Source organism: Aspergillus piperis (assembly GCF_003184755.1).
Source record: "Aspergillus piperis CBS 112811 unplaced genomic scaffold BO85scaffold_31, whole genome shotgun sequence".
In the NCBI taxonomy this organism is placed as follows: domain Eukaryota; kingdom Fungi; phylum Ascomycota; class Eurotiomycetes; order Eurotiales; family Aspergillaceae; genus Aspergillus; species Aspergillus piperis.
This window is the reverse complement of record NW_020291621.1, coordinates 230,573-255,747: the sequence shown is the minus strand read 5'-3', so window position 1 is coordinate 255,747 and position 25,175 is coordinate 230,573. Positions and strand designations below refer to the sequence as shown.

The window sequence follows — 25,175 nt, the reverse complement described above, 5'->3', positions numbered from 1 at the left end:
TTTTTAGTATATAAATATATACTGTCAGCCCTACTTTCTAGATAATAATTTATATAAAGTTTTTAATAATCACTGAGTATAATATTTAATAAGATAATTTATTATTATTTTAATAAATTCAGATTTATAATTCTACCTCCTCTAGTATACTAGGGCTGGTATTAATATAAGACTTATTAAATAAAATAAAAAATAAACTAGGAGATTTATTTTTAATTACTTTTATTTTATTATATGAAAATCAAATAAATTAAAAAAATAACTAATAAGATTCTTTTAATTAAGTAACTAGATACAGATCTTTTTTATTAATTAAATAAAGACTATAATATCTAACCAGCTAGATTTTTTTAAGCTTATTCTTAACTAGTATAGCCAGGATATAGTAATACTTAATAAAAATATTATTTATTTTAGCTAGTTTTAGAGTATTAATATTTAATAGCTCTAGTTATTTAAATAAAGATATATTTACTTATTTAACTAGACTAGTCTATTTTATAAAAAATTATTAATATATTTATTAAACAGAATAGAATTATACATGAAACAGTAAACTATAAAAAAAGAAAATAAAATAAAATTTAAATAATATTATTTATTTTAATTATTTACTTTAAGGCCCCTGTGCATACTAAATACTTATTCTAAAATATTTTAGTTATATCAGAGAACAAGTTATTTAAGATAATAATCTATTTATAAAATATTATAATCAAAGAGCAGTAGATAAAACAGAAATAAATAATAAATAAATTTAAATTCAATTAATATTTTTATCTATATTAAATCATATATAAATCTATTATATATATATATATATCCTGATACTTAATCTATAATTTAAATTATTTTCTTAATATCTGATCCAGAATTACTTAACAGCAGTAAGAGACTTCCTTACAATAAATTTAAATAATATATTATTAATCAGTATATTTAATATCTAGTATATTTTAAAATAACATTATTTATTTTTCTTATTTAAATGTAAAATATAATATCCAGGTGGATTAACTGAACAGTAGAAATTATAATATCTCAGTATAATAATATATAATTCTTTATAATAATATTATAAATAGTATAATTAATCATAATACTGACAGTTAATTTAAGATAATTTATTTTTATAAAAATTTATTAGACTTCTTGAATACAAAAGTCTATTTTATTAAAGATTAAACTCTTTTATAATATAGATCAAGACTTATAGTATATCATCTTTCAAGATTAAATAGGATTTTTACTGGTTAGAAGACATGTCTAGATATTTCTCTGTATATTATAAAAAAATATTTATAGTAAAATATTTATAGCTAGCTGTAATATTGCTATTCTAATTATAATATTTAAATAAATAATAAATTCCTGCTTCAGTACATCTCTTCAAGTAAAGATTAAAATAAAGAAGAAAGAGGCATAATGAAATAATATTTATAAAAAACAGAAAATAAAGATTAAAATAGAAAAGAAAGAGATATAATAAAATAACATTTATAAGGAACAGAAAGCAAAGATTAAAATAAAGAAAAAAAGATATAATAAAACAGTATTTACAAGAAATAGAAAGCAAAGGTTAAAATAGAGAAGGAAGAGGCGCGATGAAGCAGTGTTTGCAAGGAACAGAAAGCAAAGGTTGAAATAGAGGAGGAAGAGGCGCGATGAAGCAGCGTTTGCCTAGATAGATAGATAGATAGATAGATTGGGTTACCCTAATATAGCGCGGCCAGGGCGCTCTTGCAGGGCGCCTGCGGCCTGAGCGAGCCTCCGAGCTGCCCATCTAGTACATGATATATAACGACGTTACATATGTGCCCCTTTGCACAAGGGCCGTGCTCAGTAGATACTACAATATCTTGGCAATGATCAGTCACTATAGCCAAGTCACTACAGTAGTTGTGATAGGATAGCTTGGCTACCATGGTCGAACCATCAGGATGATTTGTTGTAGTGGCTATAGGAGTCCCGAGATCATCGATGGCTAGCTCCATCTTGTTATGATAGATATAAGATAGTGATCTCTTACTATGAGACGACTAATATCCCTAAGATTGGTGTAAAGACTGGTGAACATGAAACATCAGACTTGGGTAACTGGAAGCAATCGAATTTCGCAAAAATGATACTGAAGCCCTTCGTAGCCAGTGCAGCTTTCCTCTCTAGCTGCTAGGAGAGTTGTATGACCTGCTTGCTCGGCGTGACACACTCGAATAAAACTACCCTAATACCAGGTTAGAGATCAGTAGTGCGTTGTGACTTTTCGCAGACAGTTATACTGAGTGATTTTATAATTATGATCACTTTTCCAATATCCGTAACGGGCGTCTAACTCGATTGTAGCCAAGTAAAAGGTAGGTGTACCGTGAAGGCCTGCGAGGCACTACCCCAGCTTCAAAGCCTCTTGAAGTGGATATTTGGTTCCTGGCATTTCCGAATCGCTTCAAATTATGATAACGTACCTACCTTCCGAATAAACAACCCAGCGGCTCACCGCTGTTCTTTCGTTGCTCTGTTGTGCAAAATCACTCAACGTAAAATTGAAGCAAAACAGCGTTTTTGCATCGAGAATCCAATACTCTTGAAATATAATACCTGGGACCTAATAAGAATTTCCTTGTTTGACAGGATAGTGAATCTTCACTATGTACCAGCTCTGCCGATGAAAATTAGCACATGGCTGTAAGAGATAGAAAGATGTATCCGGAAAATAATCAGGTAGGGGTTCAGACTGAAAAGCTAACCCGTTGTATCATCTTGTTATGGAACTTTCATTGTTGGTATCTTAATTAGATTCAGGTATCCCGAGCACGCTGATCGTGAAGCGTGCCCGCATTTGCTTCAGATTGACTATATCCAATTCTATGGAGACGATTGATCTCTCTGTTGGGTAAACATGACGTGCTTCAGATATGACGTGCTAAAGACAGATATGGTACTGCACTATGAAAGCTATACTCGTTTACGGAAAGAGAGTAATCCGTCTTCTCAGCCTTTGCCATCAGGTAGTAGCAGCCACCAATGTTTGTGGTAGCTTTGCGTCTTTATCCGGACTGGAAGAACGAGCTATTTGATCAGGTTGCGGTACTGCCGAGTATTTATTTCTTCGACTCAGAAACCACCTACATTTGTCAGTTCCTTTGACTTCGAGTCGAGCGAAACCTAATGGAACGGTAAACCTACCATAGGGCAGCTGCCAATGCTACGACGGCCGGGAAACCAAGTCCCACACTCAAGCCGATGATCAGTTTGTGGTTGTTGGAATGGGAGTTGTTGTGGTCTCGGTCATCATCAGTATTGGGATGGGCGTTACTAGTGGCGGTCGCAGTGGGGGGAACGTAGGATACAGGTGTTCCAGATGTAGAACCCAGTCGGCGAGCATTACTTCCAAAAGGGATAGCACTGGTCAAGGATGAGAAGGTGCTTGCAGGGTATGTGGCGTCTATGCCCGATTCGACTGTGAGAACAGTCGTCATAGTGCTCTTCACCGATGTCGTACGCTGGAGATACACAGGGCAGTTGATGAGCCCTTGAGATGTACAGTCAACAATAGTATACGTCGTTGAGGTAGATACTGTAGTAGTGACGAGATCGTTTCGCTGTCCAAGGGTGGCAGAGGGTGTTATGGTCGCCGGAGATTTTTTATAGCCGGCACAAATACTATCCAGCGTTGTATAGAACACTGGCACGGTGGTGTTGGGCGTGGGGCCCCATTGGTATGTATCAACAGCAACTGTCGCCCCCGCAGCAGCACCCACAGCAAGCGTGTACTCTGCAACCGCTTCAAAGCCGCAGTGGGAATCATTGCTAGTAGAAGCGTCGATCTGCAACAGGAAGTCGGCCACATACGCAGACACCTCCCCTCCAATACCTGCACTAAAGCTGAGATACTCGAACACGGAGACCGAGTTTGGGGTTGATATCTGGAAACCAATACTCGTTTGGACCTGTAAGAGGGCCCGGAGGGTTCCATGGCCTTGGACGGTTACTGGAAGAAATTCCATCCGCCCACCGGGTCTACGACATGTCAATTAGTGTTGGTCACCCGGGAAGAAAAGCCCACCTCGCCTAGGGCCTCAGCTTGTGATAGAGACTAACTCACACGGTGATACTCGAAACATTGTTGTTGAACAACTCCAGAGCCAGCGTTAAACCATCTTCCAGCTTGATGTGGATTCCACTGCTAATGTCGATTTCCGCTTGGGCTATTAGAACAAGCGAAACCTGGAATATAGCACCGGCCTCAAGACTAGATATCGATATTCCTGCTGGGGTCTCGGAAGTGAAGAGGTCTAGTGTGTAGGTAGCTCCGGTCGACAGCTGAAGATCCAAGTCCAGATAGAGCTCCAAGCTATCGAACTCGACCTGTGCATGTACTCCCGGAAATCCATTTGCCTCATCCAGATCAAAGTTAAGATCCAATGTCGGCCAAGCGGGGATATCGATCAATTGGAACTGGGAGACATCCTCGAGAATATCGCGGGCGGCTTCACGCGCGAAATCTTCTAGCTGAGAAAGTGCAGAATCTGTGACATTCGCAATATCTGCCTCGGCGCTATCCACGACCGTGGTGACATTGAACCCATCCTCGACTGTCAAATAGCCACCAACAGTACCATTTATATAGCAGGCTTTGCAGACAATTTCCAGGCCAGATTGCAGGCCTACGGTCCCGTTTTTTGGCCCAACAGAAGTTTCCGTGCTAGGATAAGAGCGTCAAAATTAGTGTTTGTACTTTGCATTAAGGAGCAAGCGGAGTTGATTTAATTACCTTGCTCCGATGGAAAATATAGTAGCATTTGCCCAACTCTTTGTCAACAGAGTCTGGTTCATCGCGTATGTCGTCCCTCTAGCCTCGTGTAGAGCCCGTCTAATGGCGATGGTGGCGTCTTTGTCAGCATTGGTGTGAGCTTGCAATGGGGCGTATTTACCCCCCAATGCGCGCACGATGTATAAGAATTGCAGGCAGATGAGCCCAAAGATGCTTTTGGTCATCATGCTGAATCTATTAGATTGCTAATCTTCATTTGCTATCTGAACATGGAGGCAGGCGAGTGATTGTTCAAATAGTTGGCTGCTTCGCGCAGCCTTGTGCCGCACCGCAAAGGGGCAAAGGTGGTAACACAGAAAACAGTTGTATCACAGCCCCCTTAATACATTTAGTGGGCAAAATGATGGCGCAGCTTGCCTGCATTAGCGCTGTAATCGGCCGAAATGTAACTTTCGGGAGCTGAAATTGGGGTCGCGATGGCTTTCGATGGATCGTATGCGGTAGAGAATATTACCTGGATCTGTTACTCTAGCACCATGATGAGTGTGGAATTATTATAGCCTAGGTTCACTGGCAGAATGTGGCCTCAGAAGAGAAAAAAAAAGGAAAGATATTATGCTGACAGGCATATTCCCATTAGACTTATGGGTTGTCTGGGAAGGAATAGGACAAGGCTAATTTGGCGCTACCCTTCCTAGCGGCGGACGGGCCTTCGTGTCGAGGTTTCTGTGCCTCCCTCTCATATCGCTTGTGTTACTTTTGGAATGGCCTCCGCTTTGGTACCTTGAAGATGAACTTATTCTTAGAGAAGACGTCCGGTCAATCGTAGACTATATGTACAGATCGTGGCAGAAGATACGCGAGGAGCTGCTAATAGAGTTGAGATAGTTTGTGCTAATACTTAGATCTGTATATTGCTATCATCAGTATCGACCAATCAAGGTAACCAAAATGAGAAAAGATGGAAATAACCTAGGGTAATTTGTGTGTGTGTGAGGTGCTATAGTGATAAATAGTGTTCCAGGCCTATGTCAATCTTGTATATTAAGTAGATAGACTGGTTCTATAGCTTCCCAGACTATCTCCAGTGTTTCTCTTAGCTCGAACTTCCGAAGGGCTATTAATTGTGATGAATAGTATTCACCTAGAGGAGAATGGCAGCAGATCCATGTCTGTCGAAGAAAAGGGATAGTCATTATCGGGGGAACGCCGGTTGTTGGTATTCCCCGCACTTTCGGCCTGATCTCCGACCTCGGAACAGATACAGTATCACCGTTCCTACGGGAGGTACGCTCTACTAGATATCAGGACTTTCGCACCTGCGCTGGTAATTACTCACTCATATCCAATAGGCTACGAACACCATGTCGGATTCAAGAAACTACAACATTCTTGTCCTCCCAGGAGATGGGATCGGTCCGGAGGTCATGGCCGAAGCCATAAAGGTCCTGCGAACCTTCAACACTGCCTCAGTCCTGTTCCATCTGCAAGAAGAACTTATTGGCGGCATATCTATCGATACCTATGGCCAATCCGTTACACAGCCGGTAAAAGATGCCGCAGTTGCTGCAGACGCCGTCCTTTTCGCCGCGGTTGGGGGTCCAAAGTGGGATCACATCAGGCGCGGACTTGACGGCCCAGAGGGGGGTCTATTACAGTTACGCAAGATCATGGATATCTATGCAAACTTGCGACCGTGCTCTGTGGAAGTTCCAAGCCGTGAAATTGCTAGGGACTTTTCACCGTTCAGACAGGAGGTGATCGAGGGGGTCGATTTTGTAGTGGTGCGAGAGAATTGTGGAGGCGCCTATTTTGGCAGAAAAGTTGAGGAGGACAATTACGGTAAATCTGAACCCGCTGAGTGGGAAGTAAAAGGCGGCTAATGTTTATTCTGTAACACGAGTGCAGCAATGGATGAGTGGGGCTACTCCAAGATTGAGATTCAACGCATTGCTCGTCTCGCTGCAGAGCTTGCCCTGCGGCATGACCCACCATGGCCCGTGATTTCTCTTGACAAAGCCAATGTCTTAGCATCATCACGTCTGTGGCGCCGTGTTGTCGAGGAAACCCTTTCAACAGAGTATCCACAGGTGAGGTTAATCCACCAGCTCGCGGATTCAGCATCATTGATCATGGCTACCGAGCCCCGAGTCCTCAACGGTGTGATTCTGGCGGACAATACCTTTGGTGACATGATATCGGACCAGGCGGGGTCACTAGTTGGAACACTAGGTGTCCTGCCCAGTGCTAGCTTGGATGGTCTTCCTCATCCCGGTAAGAAGGAAAAGGTTCGCGGTCTATATGAACCAACACATGGCTCCGCTCCGACGTAAGTGTTCTTTGATATCCTGTTTCTCCTATTGCTAATAGCTTGAAGAATAGCCGGCAAGAACATCGCAAACCCAACTGCGATGATCCTCTGTGTGAGCCTCATGTTTCGATACTCTTTCAACATGGAGATCGAAGCGCGCCAGATTGAAGATGCCGTGCGAGCTGTTCTGGACAAGGGCATCCGCACTCCTGATCTCGGGGGCAAATCAGGCACTAAAGAGTTTGGTGACGCCGTAGTCGCTGCATTGAGAGGGAAATATCAGACCTGAAGCGTTATACATAGAGTTGCTAGAAGTATCATATGTGTTGATTTTCTATGATATGTTAGCGGTCATATGAACACTAGAAGAATGTCTTGAGTGGCCAAATGAATATCGTTAGCAACATTTTCCTATATGTAGTTGGCCTTTGCCGTCCTGTGGTGAGCGGGCCGTCTTGATGGACAAGTGGTTGAAACATGATAACCTGTCTTTGGGGCTATATTGTTACTTGATGAGTACCGCGACATTCGATGTCTAACTTTGGCTCTCATTCTTATTGTTTGACCTAGACTGTGGAGATAAACCGACCCGGTGGTGTGAATCACGACGATGCTTCGGTAGTGGGAAGCTGTTTTTTGATGAATTATCTTTCTCCCCCTAAACACATACGATCAGGTAAATAAATATACAACCTTCTTAGAAGTTTCCTGCAATTGTTAATGTGATTGAGATGGCATTGCATCTTCCTGGGGCTGCGATCCTTTCGAGATATTACGGTTAATGAGAGTTATGATGAACCATGGTTTCACAGACGGGTGAACTTCAACATCCACTTATATGGTGTTTGCGGAACGGTTGGGTTCTTAATCTGGCGAGCAGATGACCCTATTAGTAAGGGCACAGACGTCATGATTACTTATACCTGATTATGACCGGGGTGCCCCATCCCTCTCTCTCTCTTGAATCCTGCAAGCTGCATAACAACGTCTGAAAATGCAGGTGCCCTTTCCTTAGTATTCCTCCTTATATCGGCAGATCGGCAAACTAATAGTGGCTTCTACTAGATCCAAGCAACGAATGAGCTACCGAAGTGCGGTGCTTACCACGCATCCCACAAATAACAGGAAACGAAGCAAAGCCGGGTGCTATACGTCGTACACGCGATAATCTTGTTGAAATCATCGATACCCCAGTACGATATTTGTAAAATGGAGGCAAAGAAGAATCTCCTCTGTGCTCAGCTCGAAGGCCGTGAATCGCCTGCCCCGGAAAGTCAGACCGCCGAACAGCAGGCGCCTTTTTGCTGGGGCAGAATTCCTCGCAATCTGCAGCAGCCAGCATATAATTCGACAGAGGGGAGCTCTGATCCCGCCAAGCCCTTTGTGTTGGAAAGCAACCCCGTCCATCCTCTGGAGGCGCCGTTGGCGGCGCAATATGCGCATGACAAAAAGCGGAGTATCTCCGAATGATGTTGGTTTTATTTCCCTTTAACTATCGTTTCACCTCGCCGCAGTATCTACTTTCATTCTTGGGTTGTGTATCCCGTCTGTGTGGGCCCCGGCTCATTTAAATTTCGTGAAGACGTATATGACTTAGTCGTGAAATACCGAGAAGGCACTTCTATAGCCGTTGGTACAACGGTGTTCAGGATTCTTGACATATCGGAATAACACTCTCTACAACTCTACCTTGGGTGATGGCATATATGTAGAAGGGTTTTCTCATGTGTAGCAACACACCATGTGGACCATAAAGCGGTCTTCCTTAACGCTTCAATAAGAGAATCATCGACGCTGTTAGAAAGGGTAGATAACGTGATCAGCAGAGATGTTACATTATCTACCCCTGTAGCATCAATATAAGCGTACTCATACAGAACCCCGGGGGTGTCGCCAAGTACCTGTGGAAAATGTAAACATGTGACCCTACAAAACGTCACAATGAATAGTGATAAAGCTTTGTGGTTTCAAAACAAATTACTCTTCCAACAGCTTAAATTGATATTAGCAACAACATCACTCAACTTGACTACGGAGATGTCACCAGGTCTTTGGTAATGCACGTCCAAGATTGAAAGGTTCCAAACCTGCCCTTGTGTGGAGTTGAGACCGATGTGACGAATAGGTTCAGACGTATGCGATATTAGCAGCGAGGGCCCATGCTACCTATTTCTACATACTGTTTGACAGTCAGATCTATGACAAACCAAGGCAACATTTGGTTTGAATGTGGTTTACGAAATTTATAGCACAGTGAACCTCGCAGGATGTCGGATACTAGATCTTTCCTAGACATAGTCTTTTCTGCTTATCATATGCGATCTTCGAGATTGTGCACATTTTTAGCTCAAGGATACAGATCAACCTCCTCCTAACATTTACAAATATCATTCACAGATAGGATTCGTTCCTCATTCCACTGCTCGTCTACTTCCAACCGACTACTAGTTCGAGACTAGCTTGTAGCTGGCGAACGCAGTGTCACCGTCAAGGCATCCTGGCGCAGTTACATTTTGGACGCCCTCCTCGCAATTTGAATCGGTGAAGAATTGGGCTGGAAGAATTGTTAGGTGACATGAAAGATCTTAGGGAGATGGAGATTGACTTACCAGCATATCCTGCTACGACGTAATAGGTGGTGATAGAATGAATGGCATAGGGGCCTGCAAAGGTGCCACATTCGTCAAGGCCGGATTGGTACAAGCCAAGCTCACCCATGTTGTCCTCGGCACAACCAGTTTCACCCCAGAGGCGGAGTTGGATAACTCGCGTGTCGGTGGTGGGCAACGCCATTGCGGAAACGGCTAAAGTGAGAACGGAAATAATCTTGAGCGTGAACTTCATAATGGCGATCTGGTTATTAACTGGTGATAAGAAATGGAATATGAAATTTGGGTATCTAAGGAGGGGATCTGCAACGATCGTGGTAAAGCTGGTGGTTATCGAGGGATGTGTAGTATGTGGGTTTGATGCCGAAGACAAGAGTCAGGTTTGGCATCTGGCTGATGCTCTTTATATAGCTATTCGTTGTGATGGGTAGCGATTTCGCTCATCTATTTTTACTCCGTGGGCGGTGCAATGTCCGGATGGCAGCGGAGGTCACATGCGACAGAAGGACATACCTATTACGATGAGGGTTTAGTGTACATGGTGGACTAAGCTGGGGTAGACTTGTATGTGGTTCATACAAGTCATACGTCTTGAGCTTAGCAGTAACTTAGAGTGGCCCGTTCGATCCCAGTTTCCTGTTCTGGCCACACGGAGAAACATGTCTTACCCAGGCCAAGGCCGTCAGCCCGACTGTCCACTCAGAACGCGGTGATGCGCGCCCCATGAGAGTGCCATCTGCAAAAGACAAGGCATGAGGAGAACCATCAGGCTCCCCATTCGTCCGAAACAGCCAGTCTTCGGGATTTACCCGACTCCACCCACGAGCGGAATTCGCTTGACAGACCTCCGCAGTCTGTCCACCTCGAAGCGGTCCGTTCCAAGGTCATTCGTAAAGATGGACCATGTGGTACGGTCAAACAAGGAGATGAATGTCAATACTAACAACACCACGCCAGATGGCTTCTGGGATCTACTTTACCTTCAAGGCCGCAACTTGGGCGAGTTTCCATCCCGCACTACCGACAAGGCGTGGCTATGCTGAATCCAGAGGTACCATGGGTTAGGCGCTCCATTTTATGCATCTCATTTCATTCTCGCTACTCATCATACCCTCGCCCAAAATAGATCCGTTGAGCCCTGGACGCCTGTTAGGCCCCCTGCGTAGTAAGTCAAGAAATCGTGCAGGATGAATGAGTAGACTCACTCACGCACAAACGACTTAGGTTACTATCGCATAATGCTCCTCGCACAACTGAATACGTTACAACTCAAGATTGTCTGTGGAAATAGAGTGATAAGGGTTCTGTGCCGTGGAGTTCCACCCAAGACCCGGCAGTCATCTCACTGACAATAACATCAATGAATAATGCAACCACTCGAGAAGGTTGCAGGACGCAGGGTGATTTCGTGTCTTGTTTCCAGCCAGCAGGCGGTTCACGGACATGGTCTACTACCCTTTCCGGCTCTAGCATCCATCAACCCAGCTGGGCTCTGCATTATTCTTCATCGGTCATTAACCGGCGCGCCCTCAGCTACCATGATACAACAATTACAGCCGGTTTATGAGAGCGATCGCCGCGCTAGGGCTGTTACGCCTGACTCTTTCATGGAGATGTGTGATTGTTTGACTGGTCTTTCACTCCCGGTCAGAAGAGTTCGGTCCGCCCGTCTCCCTCATTCCACTAGCATAGCCTCTAGGTTAGCGACCCCGATGAATGCAGTAAATATGGGCCGATAACAGGCGACTGTCTGTAATCTTGGGCAAAAGGTTCTATAGAGGACAAAATAGCTTGCAATGTCACCGAAGAGGACCGAGTGTAGCTTATGGGCCGAATCTGGATAATCGCCGGGCAGTCGCATAATCACCGGTCCTTGCCCAAAAGGAACGTCACCGGCTTTCAAGAAGAAGAGCAGATGGCTTCTTTGTAATCGAAAATCGTGTTCGGAAGTCTCACACCATGACAGTCATCGCCTCATCGACCATCCAGGCGGACCAATCCCAACCGTGGCAGGAGACTGATCGGCAGGTGGAGAAATATTCCGCGCATCCAGATACCCTCACACCCGTGCTCGCCAATGCTGTGGTTCTTCTTACAGGAAGTTCAGGAAGCTTAGGCTCGCACTGTCTAGCACAGCTAGTTCAATCCAACCAAGTGAGCCAGGTTATTTGTGTCCTCCGAAATAGTCAGAGTCCTAGCCCATCCGTCAGCCCCAAGGCCTATCGCCAGCAGCTGCAGGAGAAGAAGATTTTCCTCTCCGAAGCCGAATGATCTAAGGTTACCTTCATCACTTGTAATCCCACGGATTCGCATCTGGGACTTGACGCGAGCGAGTATCGAGATGTCCAACGTCGTATCACTCATGTTGTGCACGCTGCCTGGCCCATGGACTTTCGTCCAGGTTTGTCGTCACTCTGTGATCAGTTCCAGTTCCTTCGCCATCTCCTGCTTTTCGCCTCGTGCGGAGGCGTGCGCCGGCGATTCCTCTTCGTTTCTTCCATTGCGGCGGTGGCCCAGCGTGGGCTCACTCCAGCCCATGCCGGTGAATTAATCGAGGAGGCCTCCATGGTCACCCAGAAGTCTGCTACCGGACTGGGGTATGCCGACGGAAAGATCGTTTGCGAAAAGATCCTCGAACTGGCGGCAGCCACGTATCCAGACGAGCTGGAGATCGCCATAGTCCGAGGCGGGCCTATCGTAGGATCTCGCGCCACAGGCATCTGGACCACCAAGGAGGTGGTGCCGATGATGTTGCGATCATTGTTGAGCCTTGGGAAGCTGCCCCAGCTGCGAGGCGTAAGTTGCCCTCGGAATTCCAAATGCCATGGAAGATGCAACCGCTAATGTGATGTACGCGCAGACGTTGTCGTGGATGCCCGTTGACGATGCGGCCGCCGTCTTTTGCGAGATTCTTCTTGCGCTGCATCCGCTGGCGCCGGTCTGCCAGGTGGAGAATCCTATCCGTCAGGCATGGAGCGATCTGTTGGACACAGTGGGCCCTGTTCTGGGGCTGAGCACGCGCATTCCCTTCGACGAGTGGCTGGCTGCTGTGGTGGAAGCCGCCGAGACGGAGGGCTCCACGCGCAGGTACCCCGTGCTGAAGCTGAAGGCATTTTTTGCACGGTTGTTCCAACCTGCCGTGTGTGGGCATGTTATCCTGGCCACTGATCGCTCCCGGGCCTGTTCGCCCACTCTACGCCAGATGAGGGCTGTGGAGGATGAAGTGGTGCTGAAGTTTGTGCAGCACTGGAAGGACATTGGCTATTTTGCCTAAGCAGCATTGTATCCCTGTTACACCTGGGGCTTGGGCCGATCAGCGCGCTGCAGAAACGAGAGAATGACGCATTAACCTTAGACCTGTTATTCCTTTTAATTTGCACGTTGTCGAGTTCCCGACCGTGTGCTGCGCTGGATAGACTGCACCTAAACGGGCTTCTCAGCATAACTTCGTCTTCCTTCTTCAGATTGCACAGACCACCAGTCTGTTCCCTGTCGTCCTAAATAATTTATTGAACCTGACAATCTGAAGAAAATTTCTCAAGTCGAATGCCAATGGTGTTACTGCAAATGAGCACGGGTGTGGATGAGTGGCAGGCGGATACATCCCCTACTACTTGATATATATTTACAAAGTCATAGAAGTCAGAGTAAGTAGCAGTACTTACCGAAGTGTCAGTCGGGATATAGTAAGTTATTACTAGGACACAGTAGTACTACTACTATTTATCGACACAAAGGGTAGTACTCTAGATAAAGGCAGGTTTATGGAGTCATGGACACAGAACCATTTAAATTGTGTGGAAAAAGACCTAAATCGACAATTAAAGCACCACCATCGCATAACCGCTGGCGTGTGTTAAATCCGCGGTCGGAAAGACAGCATGGGACCCTGACCGCCGGCCGTAACATGATCCGCCACCACATACTCAACATCCTTGGCTTCGCTGTCGTCTCGATCCACCCTCCGCATGTCAAATTCCCAGAATAGACGGGCCATGGTGAGCATCACCTGCGCCAGCGCCAGCGGTTTACCGATACAGCTCCGGGCTCCGATCGAGAAGGGCATGTACGCGCGGCCGTCGACTTCCTGAGTTCCCGATCCCTTCAGCCACCGATCGGGATTGAACTGAAAGGGCTTTGGCCACTCGGTGACGCGGTGGTGAATGCTGTAGATTCCTACCCCGACCTCACAGCCCGGAGGAAGCCAGTGTCCATCGATGGAGGCGCCTCCATCCTCAACTTCCCGCCAGAGAGCACTGGCTGCCGGCGGCGAGAGGCGCAAGGCCTCATCAACGCAGGCCCGCAGAAACACACACGAATTTAAGGCTGGTCCCAAGCGAATATCCTTCAGCGAGGCAAATGCCGACCGTACCTCGTCTGTTACCCGGCGATGACATTCAGAAGAGCCGGTCACGTAGTGGCATACAGCAGCCATGGTGGTTGATGATGTATCAGACCCTGACCTATCGTTAGCATGGTAGCACTGGCCGCGATAGCAAAGGGTGGCCGAGGGTCACCGACCGGCAATTATAAAGGTGGCAGTCTCCGTGCTCAATTCCGTCACGCCCAGACCCTCGCCTGTGGCAGGGTCCTTGCATTGCTGTAAGAAGGCAAACAGGTCCCCACCCTTGTCAAGGGCACGCAGCCGCGTCCCCAGGAGTTCTCGGATAAATCGAACAAATTGCCTGCGACCAGCGATGGACGAGGGAAATAATCGGCCGTCCAGGTTACCTGTCGCCAGTTCCTGCGCCTGCAGAAGCACGCTGAGTCGAATGTTCGACGCGGAGATTGCCTCAATCCCATAGCGATATTTCGACGATCGGAGAGTGTCGAAGTCCGAGTCGAAAGAAACCGAGGTCATTGTATCAAAAGCGAGGCGGTCAACTATCACGAGTATTACTAACGATATCCTATTTCAGGGTTGACAGGAGACTTGCAGGTACGTGCCATGTCAAGCCGCGTCGTCCATCCATTCTCCATTGAAGAGGGTGTCGTGATCAAGCATCCGCGTATGACCTGGGATAGCCGATCAAGCTGAGAGACGATCCTGGGCTGCCACGATTCGAGACTGCGGGCGGAGAATCCCTGGCTCAGCACCCGGCGTCGGCGGCTATGCTGGGTTTTATCTTGCATAGTGAGGGTATTAGGTGCCTGCTGCGCGAGCACCCGGTAGTTCACGTATTTCTTGACGGGCGCGCGATGACCGTATATGTCTTGGACAGCCCCTGCCGTGTTAATTAGTAGCCGGTTGGGCGCATAGCGCACTTGGTCCCCTGTTGTCATGTTAGGCGGAGCTGAAGTGCACATCCTGAGGTGTAGGGAGAATTACCATATCGTGCGTGGCAACGGTAGATGTCAATATGAATGTCCCCTTTCCACGCATGATACGCGGAATAAAGATTGCTGAACCGCGCAAGGAGAGGACCGGGGTATCTGGCCAGAGGATGGAAGACGCCCAAATACAGGGCCCGCGTTAGAACCTGGCCTCCCAAATGCCCGTTAGATTGGCATCGGTCGTCAAGGAGTTTAGTTGGGTCAGATAGATGCACTTACAAGTAATATGAAGCCAACCAGCAAAGCAATACCTACATTTCCTGCTTCACCTACGCCAGCAAACAGCTTGAACATCATGCTTGGCAAAACTGGGTGCTTGGTGTTTGGGGTCACCTATCTCTTTGACGCTCAGTATCATTCAGTGAGAAATTGAATGAAGACGAAGTAAAGTTCTGGAGGTCCCTTCACCTGACTTGGGCTGGTGTAGATTGACGGTGGAAATTAGTTCATCTTAGTAATTCGCATCGTGGGACCCAGATTGAGCTGTAAATGAGACATGGAGTTGACTTGCAGTCACAAAAAACCTGGATTATGCACCGAGGGGTTTGCATCCACTCGATCGGCGTATATCTTCTGCGGAGTGAAGGTCGGCGACTATCCTTATGTTACTCAGACAGATCGGCGTTATTGAAATGATAACCGTCTATCCGATGTCACATTCGGCCCATACTTGTGCTAGTATGCGGGACCAAGAACAGAACCCAGTTTCTATATTGCAACCCTATCCTGTTCCAAACTGCAACAGGACTCGTTCGATATGGCCCGTGCCTCATCTCGCACTATCTTCAAGGTTTATTACATCAAGTTCACAACCCCATCACTGTATGGGCAGAGGAAATAATCAATCTTCACTACAGTAGTTTCATTCAATTTTCACTGAACAGCCACGATTTCAAGTACGACGTAATGGGGATCACCGTTGATGAACAGAACCATGCTTCACGCTCGCACGAGCCTATTGCCATCGTGGGCATGGCCATGCGGCTACCTGGCAGAGTAAACGACAGCGAGTCCTTTTGGCGGATGCTAATTGAGAAGCGAAGTGGGCTCTGTGACGTGCCGAAGGACAGGTATCACCTGGACGCCTTCCACGATCCGCATGGCAAGCCGGGAACGGTGCGCATGCGGCAGGGGTACTTTCTAGACGACGTTGATGTCCGCCAATTCGATAGCAATGTGTTTTCCAGCCCCAAGAAAGAGCTGGAACGGCTGGATCCGCAGCAGCGCCAACTCCTGGAAGTCTCGTATGAGTGCCTGGAGAATGCGGGATGCACCCTGTGGCGGGGTCGAAAGATCGGCTGCTACGTCGGCGTTTTTGGCCAGGACTGGTTGGACTTGAATGCCAAGGAGACACAGCATATGGGTGCCTATCGCGTTACGGGTTATGATGACTTTGTGCTGGGAAATCGTATTTCGTACGAGTTTGATCTCCGCGGCCCTAGGTAGGCACAATCATTCTTGTCACATTATCCATCAAATAAACGCGAAACTAATGAGTACCAAGCATGACTATTAAGACTGGATGCTCCTCTTCATTGGTATGCCTCGATCTCGCCTGTAAGGCGCTGCGCGACGGTGACTGTGAGGGTGCATTGGTTGGTGGAACGAGCTTGATCTTTTCGCCTACCATGAGCCTGGCACTTAGTGATCAAGGTGTGCTATCGCCGACTGGAACGTGCAAGACCTTTGATGCATCTGCCGATGGTTACGGGCGTGGGGAAGCAATCAACTCTATCTACATCAAAACCTTACGACAGGCCATACAGGACAGAGATCCCATCAGGGCAGTCATCCGAGGTACAAGCGTTAATTGCGATGGTCAGACCCAGGGAATGCTCACCCCGAGCCCAACCGCGCAAGAGGCACTGATGCGCCGTGCGTACGAGATGGCCGGTATTGCTGACCTCGGCCAGACGGCCATGATCGAATGCCACGGTACTGGCACCTCCGTGGGGGATCCTCTCGAGACCACTGCCGTGGCCAAGTGCTTTGGCGAGACTGGTATAATCATTACCTCGGTATGAACGGACCTCTCCGTATTCTACAGGGACCAGTTGGAGACTGATCAAGATTTGTGTGGGCTAGGTCAAACCTAACGTCGGCCACTCTGAGGGGGCGGCCGGCTTGACGGGTCTCATAAAAGGAGTTTTGGCACTGGAACACCGTCAAGTGCCGCCTAACATCCACTTTTCCGAACCAAACCCCGACAGTGAGTGTTCCTTCAGCTTCATTATCTGGTATATGTCTAACTCGTGGCCTGCCGTCAGTCCCCTTTAAGACCGGCAAGCTGCACGTCCCCGTGGAGGTTGAGCCATGGCCTGCGGACCGTGCCGAGCGAGTCAGCGTCAATTCCTTCGGCATCGGCGGTGTCAATGCCCATGTAGGAGGCCCTGTGCCCTTATCTGCTAGCGAATGTTTTCTCATACCGTCAGGTTATTCTCGAATCACCCCGCCAATGCGGGGTCGTCGATCAGATGTCACGCCCCGACCCTGTTCTTCGGGAAGAGGACGCCCATTTGCTGATCTTCTCCGCCCATAGCGCAGCCTCCCTGCAGTCCTCCATTGCCGCACATCAAGCGTACGTTGAGCAAGGTCATGCCTCCTTGCAGGATGTGGCATACACGCTCGCCAATCGCCGGTCCCATCACACCTATCGCGCTTATGCGGTTGCAGGCGACAAAAAGTCCTGGAATGTGTCAACAGCTGAAGCTGCCAGTTTGCCTCCACGCATTGCGTGGGTATTCACGGGACAGGGAGCACAATGGCCGCAGATGGGGGCAGAGCTTCTGGAGGTAAATGCCACCTTTCGGGACACAGTTCAGAAGTTGGACCGGTTCTTACGCACACTACCCAGTCCACCACCATGGACCATCGAAGGTGAGAAGCACGCTCCAAGGCTACATTTGGACCGAGACTGATGCTAGATTCAGCGGAGCTACGCAAACCAGACACGATCAGTCGAATTCATGAAGCCGTCATGGGCCACCCCCTGTCCATTGCCCTCCAGATTGGGATTATTGATGTGCTACGGTCCTGGGGCATCGTCCCCACGGCTGTGCTGGGCCACTCATCGGGGGAGATGGCAGCTGCATATGCTTCCGGTGCCATCACTGCCGAGGAGGCGATGGCTGCAGCCACCTTTCGAGGTGCGAGCCACGACACCTCCTCGCGCAAAGGAGCCATGGCGGCCATCGGCCTCGGCCCCAAAGAAGTGCGGCCCCTACTCCAACAAGGAGTTGTGATTGCTTGTGAAAACAGTCATCAGAGCGTGACGATCTCAGGAGATACCGAACGCGTCGAGGAGGTGGTGCGTCGTATTCAAGAGGAGCAACCGGGGACTTTCGCTCGATTCTTACGTGTGGAGAAGGCTTTCCATTCTCGTGAGTGTACCCGCAACCACTGACTACCATGCTAGGTAGATGCTCACCTTCCGTTAGACCGTATGCAGGAGTATGGACCTCACTACGAAGAGCATCTCCAGCCATTTCTTCAAAGCAAGTGCCCCGAGGTCCCCTTCTACTCGACGGTCACGGGAGACAGGTTATCCGGAGATGGCTTAGGCGCCACTTACTGGCGTCAGAATATGGAAAGCCCGGTGCTGTTTAATGCCTGCCTTCGCTCCGTCTTACGGGACTACCCTGAAAAGCTTATTTTCGTCGAAATCGGACCACACCCTGCCCTTAAAGGACCTATCCGACAGATCCTTCATGACGTCCAACGACCCGACATCGGGCACGTGGGAACCCTCCAACGATCCCAACAATGCCAGGAAAGCCTCCTGCAGTGTGCAGGCATGCTGTCTCAGCACAATGTTTCTCTTGACCTCGCAAGGGTCTGCCCCCCGGGTCAGTGTGTCACGGACCTGCCCCGTTATGCCTGGCAAAAAGACGTGTCCCACTGGGCCGAGCCCCGCCTGGCCCGCGACTGGCGCTTTCGAGCATATCCGCCGCACGAACTTCTGGGAAGCCGGGTAATTGAAATGGGCCATGAGCCGTCATGGAGGAATGTACTGGCATTGGAACATATTCCTTGGTTGGAAGGCCATCGTGTCAGTGATCACGCGGTGTTTCCTGCGGCAGGTTATGTTTCTATGATCGGGGAGGCTCTGCTTCAGTTAGAAGGCGAGCCAGCTTACTCGCTTAGAAACATCAGCATCAGTACAGCATTGACGTTGCAAACGGAAGGGTCGACAGAGATCCTCACAAGCCTCCGCCCAATATCAATGGACTCATCGGAGGCGTCTCCATGGTATTCATTCAGCATTAGCTCCTTTGATGGAACCCGCTGGGTGCGAAACTGCTACGGTGAGGCTAGAGCGTCCGTGGATAAAACTGTAGTTAGGAACGTGGACGAGTCAGCGGCACCATTTCCTCGGCTAGTTGACCAAAGAACTTGGTATAATGTCCTGCGTCAGGTGGGCTTGGATTACACTGGGGCATTCCGTGGTCTGCAATCCATCTCAGCTGCGACAGTGGACAACAGAGCCACTGCGACCGTCCCATGGCAGAACATCCACGGAAGTGCACATTATGCGGTCTATCCCGGAATGATCGACCAGTGCTTCTAGTTATTCACCGTGTCTGTCTGTCGCGGCCAGGCACGGAAATACCGTCATCCCGCCGTCCCAACCTTCATCGAAGAGATGGTCATTATTCCCACCAAGGGTAGTGTAGAGGTGTATTCCTATATCCCTACATCTGAGGGAGGATCATACGTTGGCGAGCTTGTTGCCCAAGCAGCAGGCGAGCTTGTCCTCTCAGTGAAAGGCTTCAAGGCCTCTGCCCTCACTGCAGCGAGTCCTGTCTCGGAAGATGTACCGCTAATAACCCAGTTGGAGTGGAAACGAGACGCCGACTTCGCCGATTTGGCCCAATTGATGTACCCCCGTACGCACTGTCCTTCCGAATGGGCTCTACTGGAGGAACTTGTTCTTTTATGTATGCTGGAGCACCAGGGCCAGTTACAGCTCGACGAGCAGACCCCCGAGCATCTCCGGGTGTTCTTTGCCTGGCAAAAGACTCAGCTAGACCGATACAGGAGAGGGTCGAACATTTTGGTGCCTGCAGATCTTGAGCTCGAAAGAATGAGCCGTGCCAATCGTCTGGCTCGCGTGGATGCCCTAGTGGCCCAAGTGAAGGCCTCGCCATATGCAGTCTTCGCCACCGCGGTACATCGCCTTTTCATGGCCGCTCCAACTATCTTCACCGGTGAAGCCCATCCGTTACAAGTCCTCCGACAAGACCAAATATTTGAGGAGCTTTGTGTTATCACGGACACTCTAGAATACGCAGATGCGGTGGCGCTCTTAGGTCATAGCTACCCCGTCATGCGTGTCCTGGAGGTCAGCGCTGGGACAGGCGGAAGTACCCGGAAGGTCCTCCAGGCACTTACCTCATCCAATGGCGAGCGCTTGTACAGCAGCTATACCTATAGCGATGTTTCACCGGGATTCTTAACTACAGCACAGGAGCAGTTCGCTGACCGCGAGGGCATGACATATGTTGTCTTGGATATCACGCGAGACCCTGAAACCCAGGGCCTCGAGCTGGGGCAGTACGATCTAATCGTTGCTAGTAATGTAAGTGATGTTAACACTCAGTAACTATGTTAGGTCAGGTATTAGTGTTTACCAAATTCAGGTTGTGCATGCCACGCCGTGTTTGCAGACATCTCTACGACACCTCCGCAGTCTGCTAAGCCCCAGAGGTCGTCTCTTCTTGCATGAGCTCTGCCCCGGTGAGTGGGACCTTCTAGACCGCAAACTGTAGTGTGCCTTCAGAGCTAATTATGGGCAGAGGCCAAGTTTTATGATTATGTTATGGTAGCTGTCCTCCCAATTTTCCAGCCTGCAGATCCCCCGCTCCACTGGTATTCATCTGCTTTGGAAACTAATAGCAGGTATATATAGGGATATTTACCTGGGTGGTGGGTTGGACGGGCGGACAATCGCCTGGATCAGCCATATGTTTCACCGGACCGATGGACCCAGGAACTGATAGCCGCGGGCTTTGAGGAGCCTGATGCCGTTGTGCTTGATGGGGTTGCTCCATATCATAGCAACGCAGGCATGATCGTTTCAACGGCCCGTCCGCGAACAATTCCCTCTCGGGTGACTCTGTTGTGTTACACCCCAACAGGAACGTTCGTGAAAGGCCTTAATTAGCGCCTGCATGACCGAAAAATGTCCGTGGACATCTGCACCCTAGGCGAGCCTCTGCCCCCCACGCAGGATGTAATATCTGTGCTAGACCTGCAAGAGCCTACAATCCACGCCATGTCAGCGTCAACGTTTAAGGTAATACTGGAATACTTACAAACATTCAAAGAGCAGATGCTGTGGGTCACTCATGCGTCACAGGTGAAATGCAAAGATCCCAGAGCTTCCATGATACTGGGACTGGCGCGCACCGCCCGCAATGAGTTGTCGGCTAGGCTGACGACGGTGGAGGTGGACAACGTGACTTCAAGCTCAACTGCAGCGGATTTGACGATCAGAATTCTCCTCCGTAGTCCCCTTTCTGACCTTGGGCCTGATTCCATGAATCCGGATTGGGAATTTGCCATCGTGGACGGGGATGTTTTGGTGCCCCGTGCACATTGGACTAATATCTCCGAGGCCTTTTCGCATCTCCGCACCTCGGCCACCTCGACGCGGAAACAGCTCGCTATTGAGACGCCGGGCTTGCTTCATACTGTGGGGTGGACGGAGAATGATATTGGCAGCTTAGCAGATGACGAGGTCCTCGTTGAGACCAAAGCAGTCGGCTTGAACTTTCGTGTACGCCGCTTGTCCGCCCAGCAGACCCAAGTGGCCCAATTGCTGACATCTGATACAGGATGTGCTGATTGGTCTGGGGGTGCTTGACAACAGCGCTAGAGAGGTGAGACTTGAAGGCGCGGGTATAATACGAGCCGTCGGTGCCCAGGTCAAAACTCTCTCTGTCGGTGACCATGTAATGTATATGTCCAGTGGGTGCTTCGCTACCCATGTAACCTTACCACAGGCTATCTGCGTCCGAATGGATGGGACTATGTCCTTTGAGATGGCGGCATCGCTGCCGTGTGTATTCACTACAGCTGCCATGGCTCTGGTGGATAAGGCAAGACTGGGGAAGGGTCAGGTACGTTAATTTCCCAGCGGGACACCTTCAGACTCCCTGACGACTACAATTCTCAGTCCGTTCTGATCCATTCTGCCTGCGGTGGAGTCGGCTTGGCTGCGATTCAAATCGCCCAGATGATAGGAGCACAGGTACGTGACATCAGTCGCATGGCTGGAGCATCGCTAAAGGAGACAGGTCTACTGCACAGTCGGGAGTGAGGAGAAGGTACAGTATCTGATCGACCATTATCACATTCCGCACGAGAACATCTTTCATTCCCGAGATGCATCCTTCCAACGGGACATCATGACGGCCACCAGAAATCGTGGTGTTGATGTGGTGCTCAATTCCTTGTCCGGGGAGCTATTGCTGGCCTCATGGAAATGTGTCGCCGAGTTTGGGACCATGGTCGAGATCGGCAAACGAGACTTCCGCCGCCGTGCGAAGCTTTCCATGGAGGCGTTCGAGGCTAATCGAACATTTGTTGGGCTTGACCTCTGGCAGCTATCTCAACTACGGCCCCGGCAAGCCGCTGAGTAAGTATACCATTTTACAAAGCACTACGAGCTGCTGCTCACAAAGTTCACTAGGCTCCTAGAGCGTTGTGCGGACTGGATACGGTCTGGGGCCATCTCCTTAGATGCCCCGGCCAACATCTTCCCGGCCAACCGAATCCAAGATGCCTTCAGATTCATGCAGGCCGGTCGAAACATTGGAAAAATTATTATCACTATGCCTGATGACCCCATTGATCTTGGATCAGTGCCTAAGAAACCCTCCATCACTCTGCGGCCCGACCGCAGCTACCTTCTTGTGGGTGGGCTGGGGGGGCTGGGCCGCGCGGTAGCTTCCTGGATGGTCGAGATCGGGGCCCGACATCTCATCTTCCTCTCCCGCTCCGCTGGCCAGCTCCCTGAGACTGTCCAGTTTGCAGCTGAGCTTCGCTCCCAGGGATGTGAGGTCCAGTTGATTACAGGCAGCGTATCTGAGACAGATGATGTCCATAAAGCAGTTACTGCAGCGACTATGCCAGTGGCTGGCGTTATAAACATGTCGATGATCCTGAAGGTATGTGGCTCACGATATCTATGAGAAGCCGACTAGCTCTGACCGCGTTCGCTAGGATGTATCACTGGTGGACATGAACTTCTCCGACTGGACTAGCGTGGTAAATCCCAAGGTTCAGGGGACCTGGAATTTGCACCATGCCACCTCTGCTCACCTGGACTTCTTTATCCTATTCTCTTCGTATAGTGGGATTGCTGGTCAATGGGGACAAGCAAACTATGCGGCCGCCAACACCTTTCTAGATGCTTTTGTGCAATATCGACATCAAAAGGGCCTGCCAGCATCGGTGATAGATGTCGGCGTTATGGGTGAGGTGGGGTTTGTATCACAGAATGAGGCTCTATTCGATCGCTTCACAAAGAGTGGTATGCATATTCTGAAGGAGCACGACCTTCTGGATGCAATGGTTCTTGCCATCGCACGATCAGCTCCTGATCCCACCGGAGCCCAGGCCGGGGCGTACTGCAATGCCAGTCAGATTCTACTGGGTGTACACACTACCGTTCCCATATCGACCCGCTCCAGCCGAGTAGCCTGGAAGAACGACATTCGGATGAGCATCTATCATAATATCCATGGGGGCAGCGAGGTATCCCCAGCTGGAACCTCAGATCAGAACAGTCTCCGGGGATTTCTTGCTGCATGTGGCTCTCGACCCGAGATCCTGGAAGAAGAAGAAGCCACAACAAGGATTGCGCAGGCATTGGGCTTGGCGCTAGCAAACTTTCTCCTGCGCGATGCTCAGAGCATCAGTGCCCATGATTCCCTTCCTGCGCTAGGGGTCGACTCTCTTGTGGCCATGGAGGTCCGAAACTGGATTCGGCAACAGCTCGATGTGGATGTCAGTGTCTTTGTGCTCCTGCAAAGCCTGTCGCTACTGCATGTAGCTGATCACCTGCGCCTGGCCCTCAATGCTCGCATGGCGGCCAACGGGCCTACCGCCGTCGAGGCATAGTAGATGCACCATGTAGTCCCGATACAGCCGACAGGTAATCCCAATCCCCCGTGCGTTGAATTTGCCCGAGACCGCGGGCCCTGCTGATTGGGGACACTGTAGGCCTCTAGGGGTGCTACCTTCGAAATAGGAGCAGGGTTGATGCGCAGAGCGGGGACGACTGGATGGTGGCTTGGTACTTCAGGGCGCGAACGAGGGATTCACCTTCGTCGGGCCAGTAGACTTAAGAGGCCCACAGAAAAATATCCATATATTCAAATCGTGCATAAATGTTCACAGATGACCACGCAAGGCCTTTCCAGTCCAAGTTCAACAGAAAGTATATGCGAGAGGTCCCGTGGACGGCAGTGTTCACCGATCCCCATTGGGTAGTTAACAATGCCATTTACTTTATCCTAGAACCAGGTTGCATAGTGGCCAAGATTGATTCTGTACGATTGTTTGTCATTAGTGCATAAACTAATCATCCTGTGGGCGTGTAGGTCCGCTTCCTTGTTGGCATAACTGTTCGTAATCCCACTGTGGGCCGAGGCAGTGAACTGGCACCATTTGGTTATCTGGTTCACTGTCGACCATAGGTTACATCCAATTCAACCGAAATGGGTGGCAGGCCGTGTATTTGCCATCGGTCCCCGGAGAGATCTTCCGGTAGCTGGAGCCCGTCGGAAGGACGAAGAAGTTCCCATTGGATGTATTAATCAAATAGTTCTCTGCGCTTAACCTCGCCGCTGACGAATCCCCTGCGACCGGCGAGGGTAAAGACTTGTAGGGATGGTCACTACTGTCCACCGAACATGACAAAATTCTGCACCCACGACCAGTATTGACTCCGGTCAATAGTCCGTGATAGCTCTGCAGCTGTCACAGGGATAATCCTTTTCATGGCCCCAGCTTGACTACCCCCGCCAAGGTACGAGCAATCGGCGATCGACAAATGGTACATATGGACTTGTTCTTGTCGAGATCGGTACCACCAGACTTCGAAGCCTACCATTTTGGAACAATCCCCCTCAGCTTCCTAGAC

General features: G+C 49.1%; 7 protein-coding genes across 7 annotated transcripts; 4 read left to right on the top strand and 3 right to left on the bottom strand.

The window, feature by feature from the left end:
- Positions 1-3,179: 3,179 nt before the first annotated feature.
- Positions 3,180-4,998, bottom strand: BO85DRAFT_443188 (uncharacterized protein; the record flags this gene model as incomplete). Its single annotated transcript, XM_025658866.1, has 3 exons — positions 3,180-4,017; positions 4,103-4,702; positions 4,772-4,998. 3 exons carry the CDS (start codon positions 4,996-4,998, stop codon positions 3,180-3,182), a joined length of 1,665 nt encoding a protein of 554 aa, XP_025510431.1.
- A 1,137-nt stretch (positions 4,999-6,135) lies between these two features.
- Positions 6,136-7,371, top strand: BO85DRAFT_383787 (3-isopropylmalate dehydrogenase; the record flags this gene model as incomplete). Its single annotated transcript, XM_025656528.1, has 3 exons — positions 6,136-6,613; positions 6,680-7,100; positions 7,149-7,371. 3 exons carry the CDS (start codon positions 6,136-6,138, stop codon positions 7,369-7,371), a joined length of 1,122 nt encoding a protein of 373 aa, XP_025510430.1.
- A 774-nt stretch (positions 7,372-8,145) lies between these two features.
- On the top strand, positions 8,146-8,770 carry BO85DRAFT_454018 (uncharacterized protein). The gene has a single exon (XM_025661182.1). The coding sequence runs from the start codon at positions 8,292-8,294 to the stop codon at positions 8,550-8,552; it is 261 nt and encodes an 86-aa protein (XP_025510429.1). The 5' UTR covers positions 8,146-8,291; the 3' UTR covers positions 8,553-8,770.
- Positions 8,771-9,351: 581 nt separating this feature from the next.
- Positions 9,352-10,047, bottom strand: BO85DRAFT_472680 (uncharacterized protein). Its single transcript, XM_025662576.1, has 2 exons — positions 9,692-10,047; positions 9,352-9,636 (listed from the first exon to the last, which is right to left on the bottom strand). Exons 1-2 carry the CDS (start codon positions 9,924-9,926, stop codon positions 9,527-9,529), a joined length of 345 nt encoding a protein of 114 aa, XP_025510428.1. The 5' UTR covers positions 9,927-10,047; the 3' UTR covers positions 9,352-9,526.
- Positions 10,048-11,650: 1,603 nt separating this feature from the next.
- Positions 11,651-12,965, top strand: BO85DRAFT_463898 (NAD(P)-binding protein; the record flags this gene model as incomplete). The annotated part of the gene is made up of 4 exons (XM_025661950.1): positions 11,651-11,896; positions 11,969-12,487; positions 12,552-12,830; positions 12,894-12,965. 4 exons carry the CDS (start codon positions 11,651-11,653, stop codon positions 12,963-12,965), a joined length of 1,116 nt encoding a protein of 371 aa, XP_025510427.1.
- Positions 12,966-13,457: 492 nt separating this feature from the next.
- BO85DRAFT_524381 (cytochrome P450) lies at positions 13,458-15,319 on the bottom strand (the record flags this gene model as incomplete). Its single annotated transcript, XM_025665411.1, has 5 exons — positions 13,458-14,149; positions 14,213-14,575; positions 14,629-14,964; positions 15,021-15,171; positions 15,245-15,319. 5 exons carry the CDS (start codon positions 15,317-15,319, stop codon positions 13,548-13,550), a joined length of 1,527 nt encoding a protein of 508 aa, XP_025510426.1. The 3' UTR covers positions 13,458-13,547.
- Positions 15,320-15,931: 612 nt separating this feature from the next.
- On the top strand, positions 15,932-24,481 carry BO85DRAFT_472678 (type I polyketide synthase; the record flags this gene model as incomplete). The annotated part of the gene is made up of 17 exons (XM_025662575.1): positions 15,932-16,467; positions 16,530-17,043; positions 17,111-17,234; positions 17,293-17,405; positions 17,458-17,902; positions 17,956-18,405; positions 18,463-19,559; positions 19,593-20,603; positions 20,665-20,761; positions 20,821-20,846; positions 20,934-21,134; positions 21,189-21,803; positions 21,862-22,146; positions 22,203-22,277; positions 22,324-22,664; positions 22,719-23,196; positions 23,252-24,481. 17 exons carry the CDS (start codon positions 15,932-15,934, stop codon positions 24,149-24,151), a joined length of 7,308 nt encoding a protein of 2,435 aa, XP_025510425.1. The 3' UTR covers positions 24,152-24,481.
- Positions 24,482-25,175: the final 694 nt, after the last annotated feature.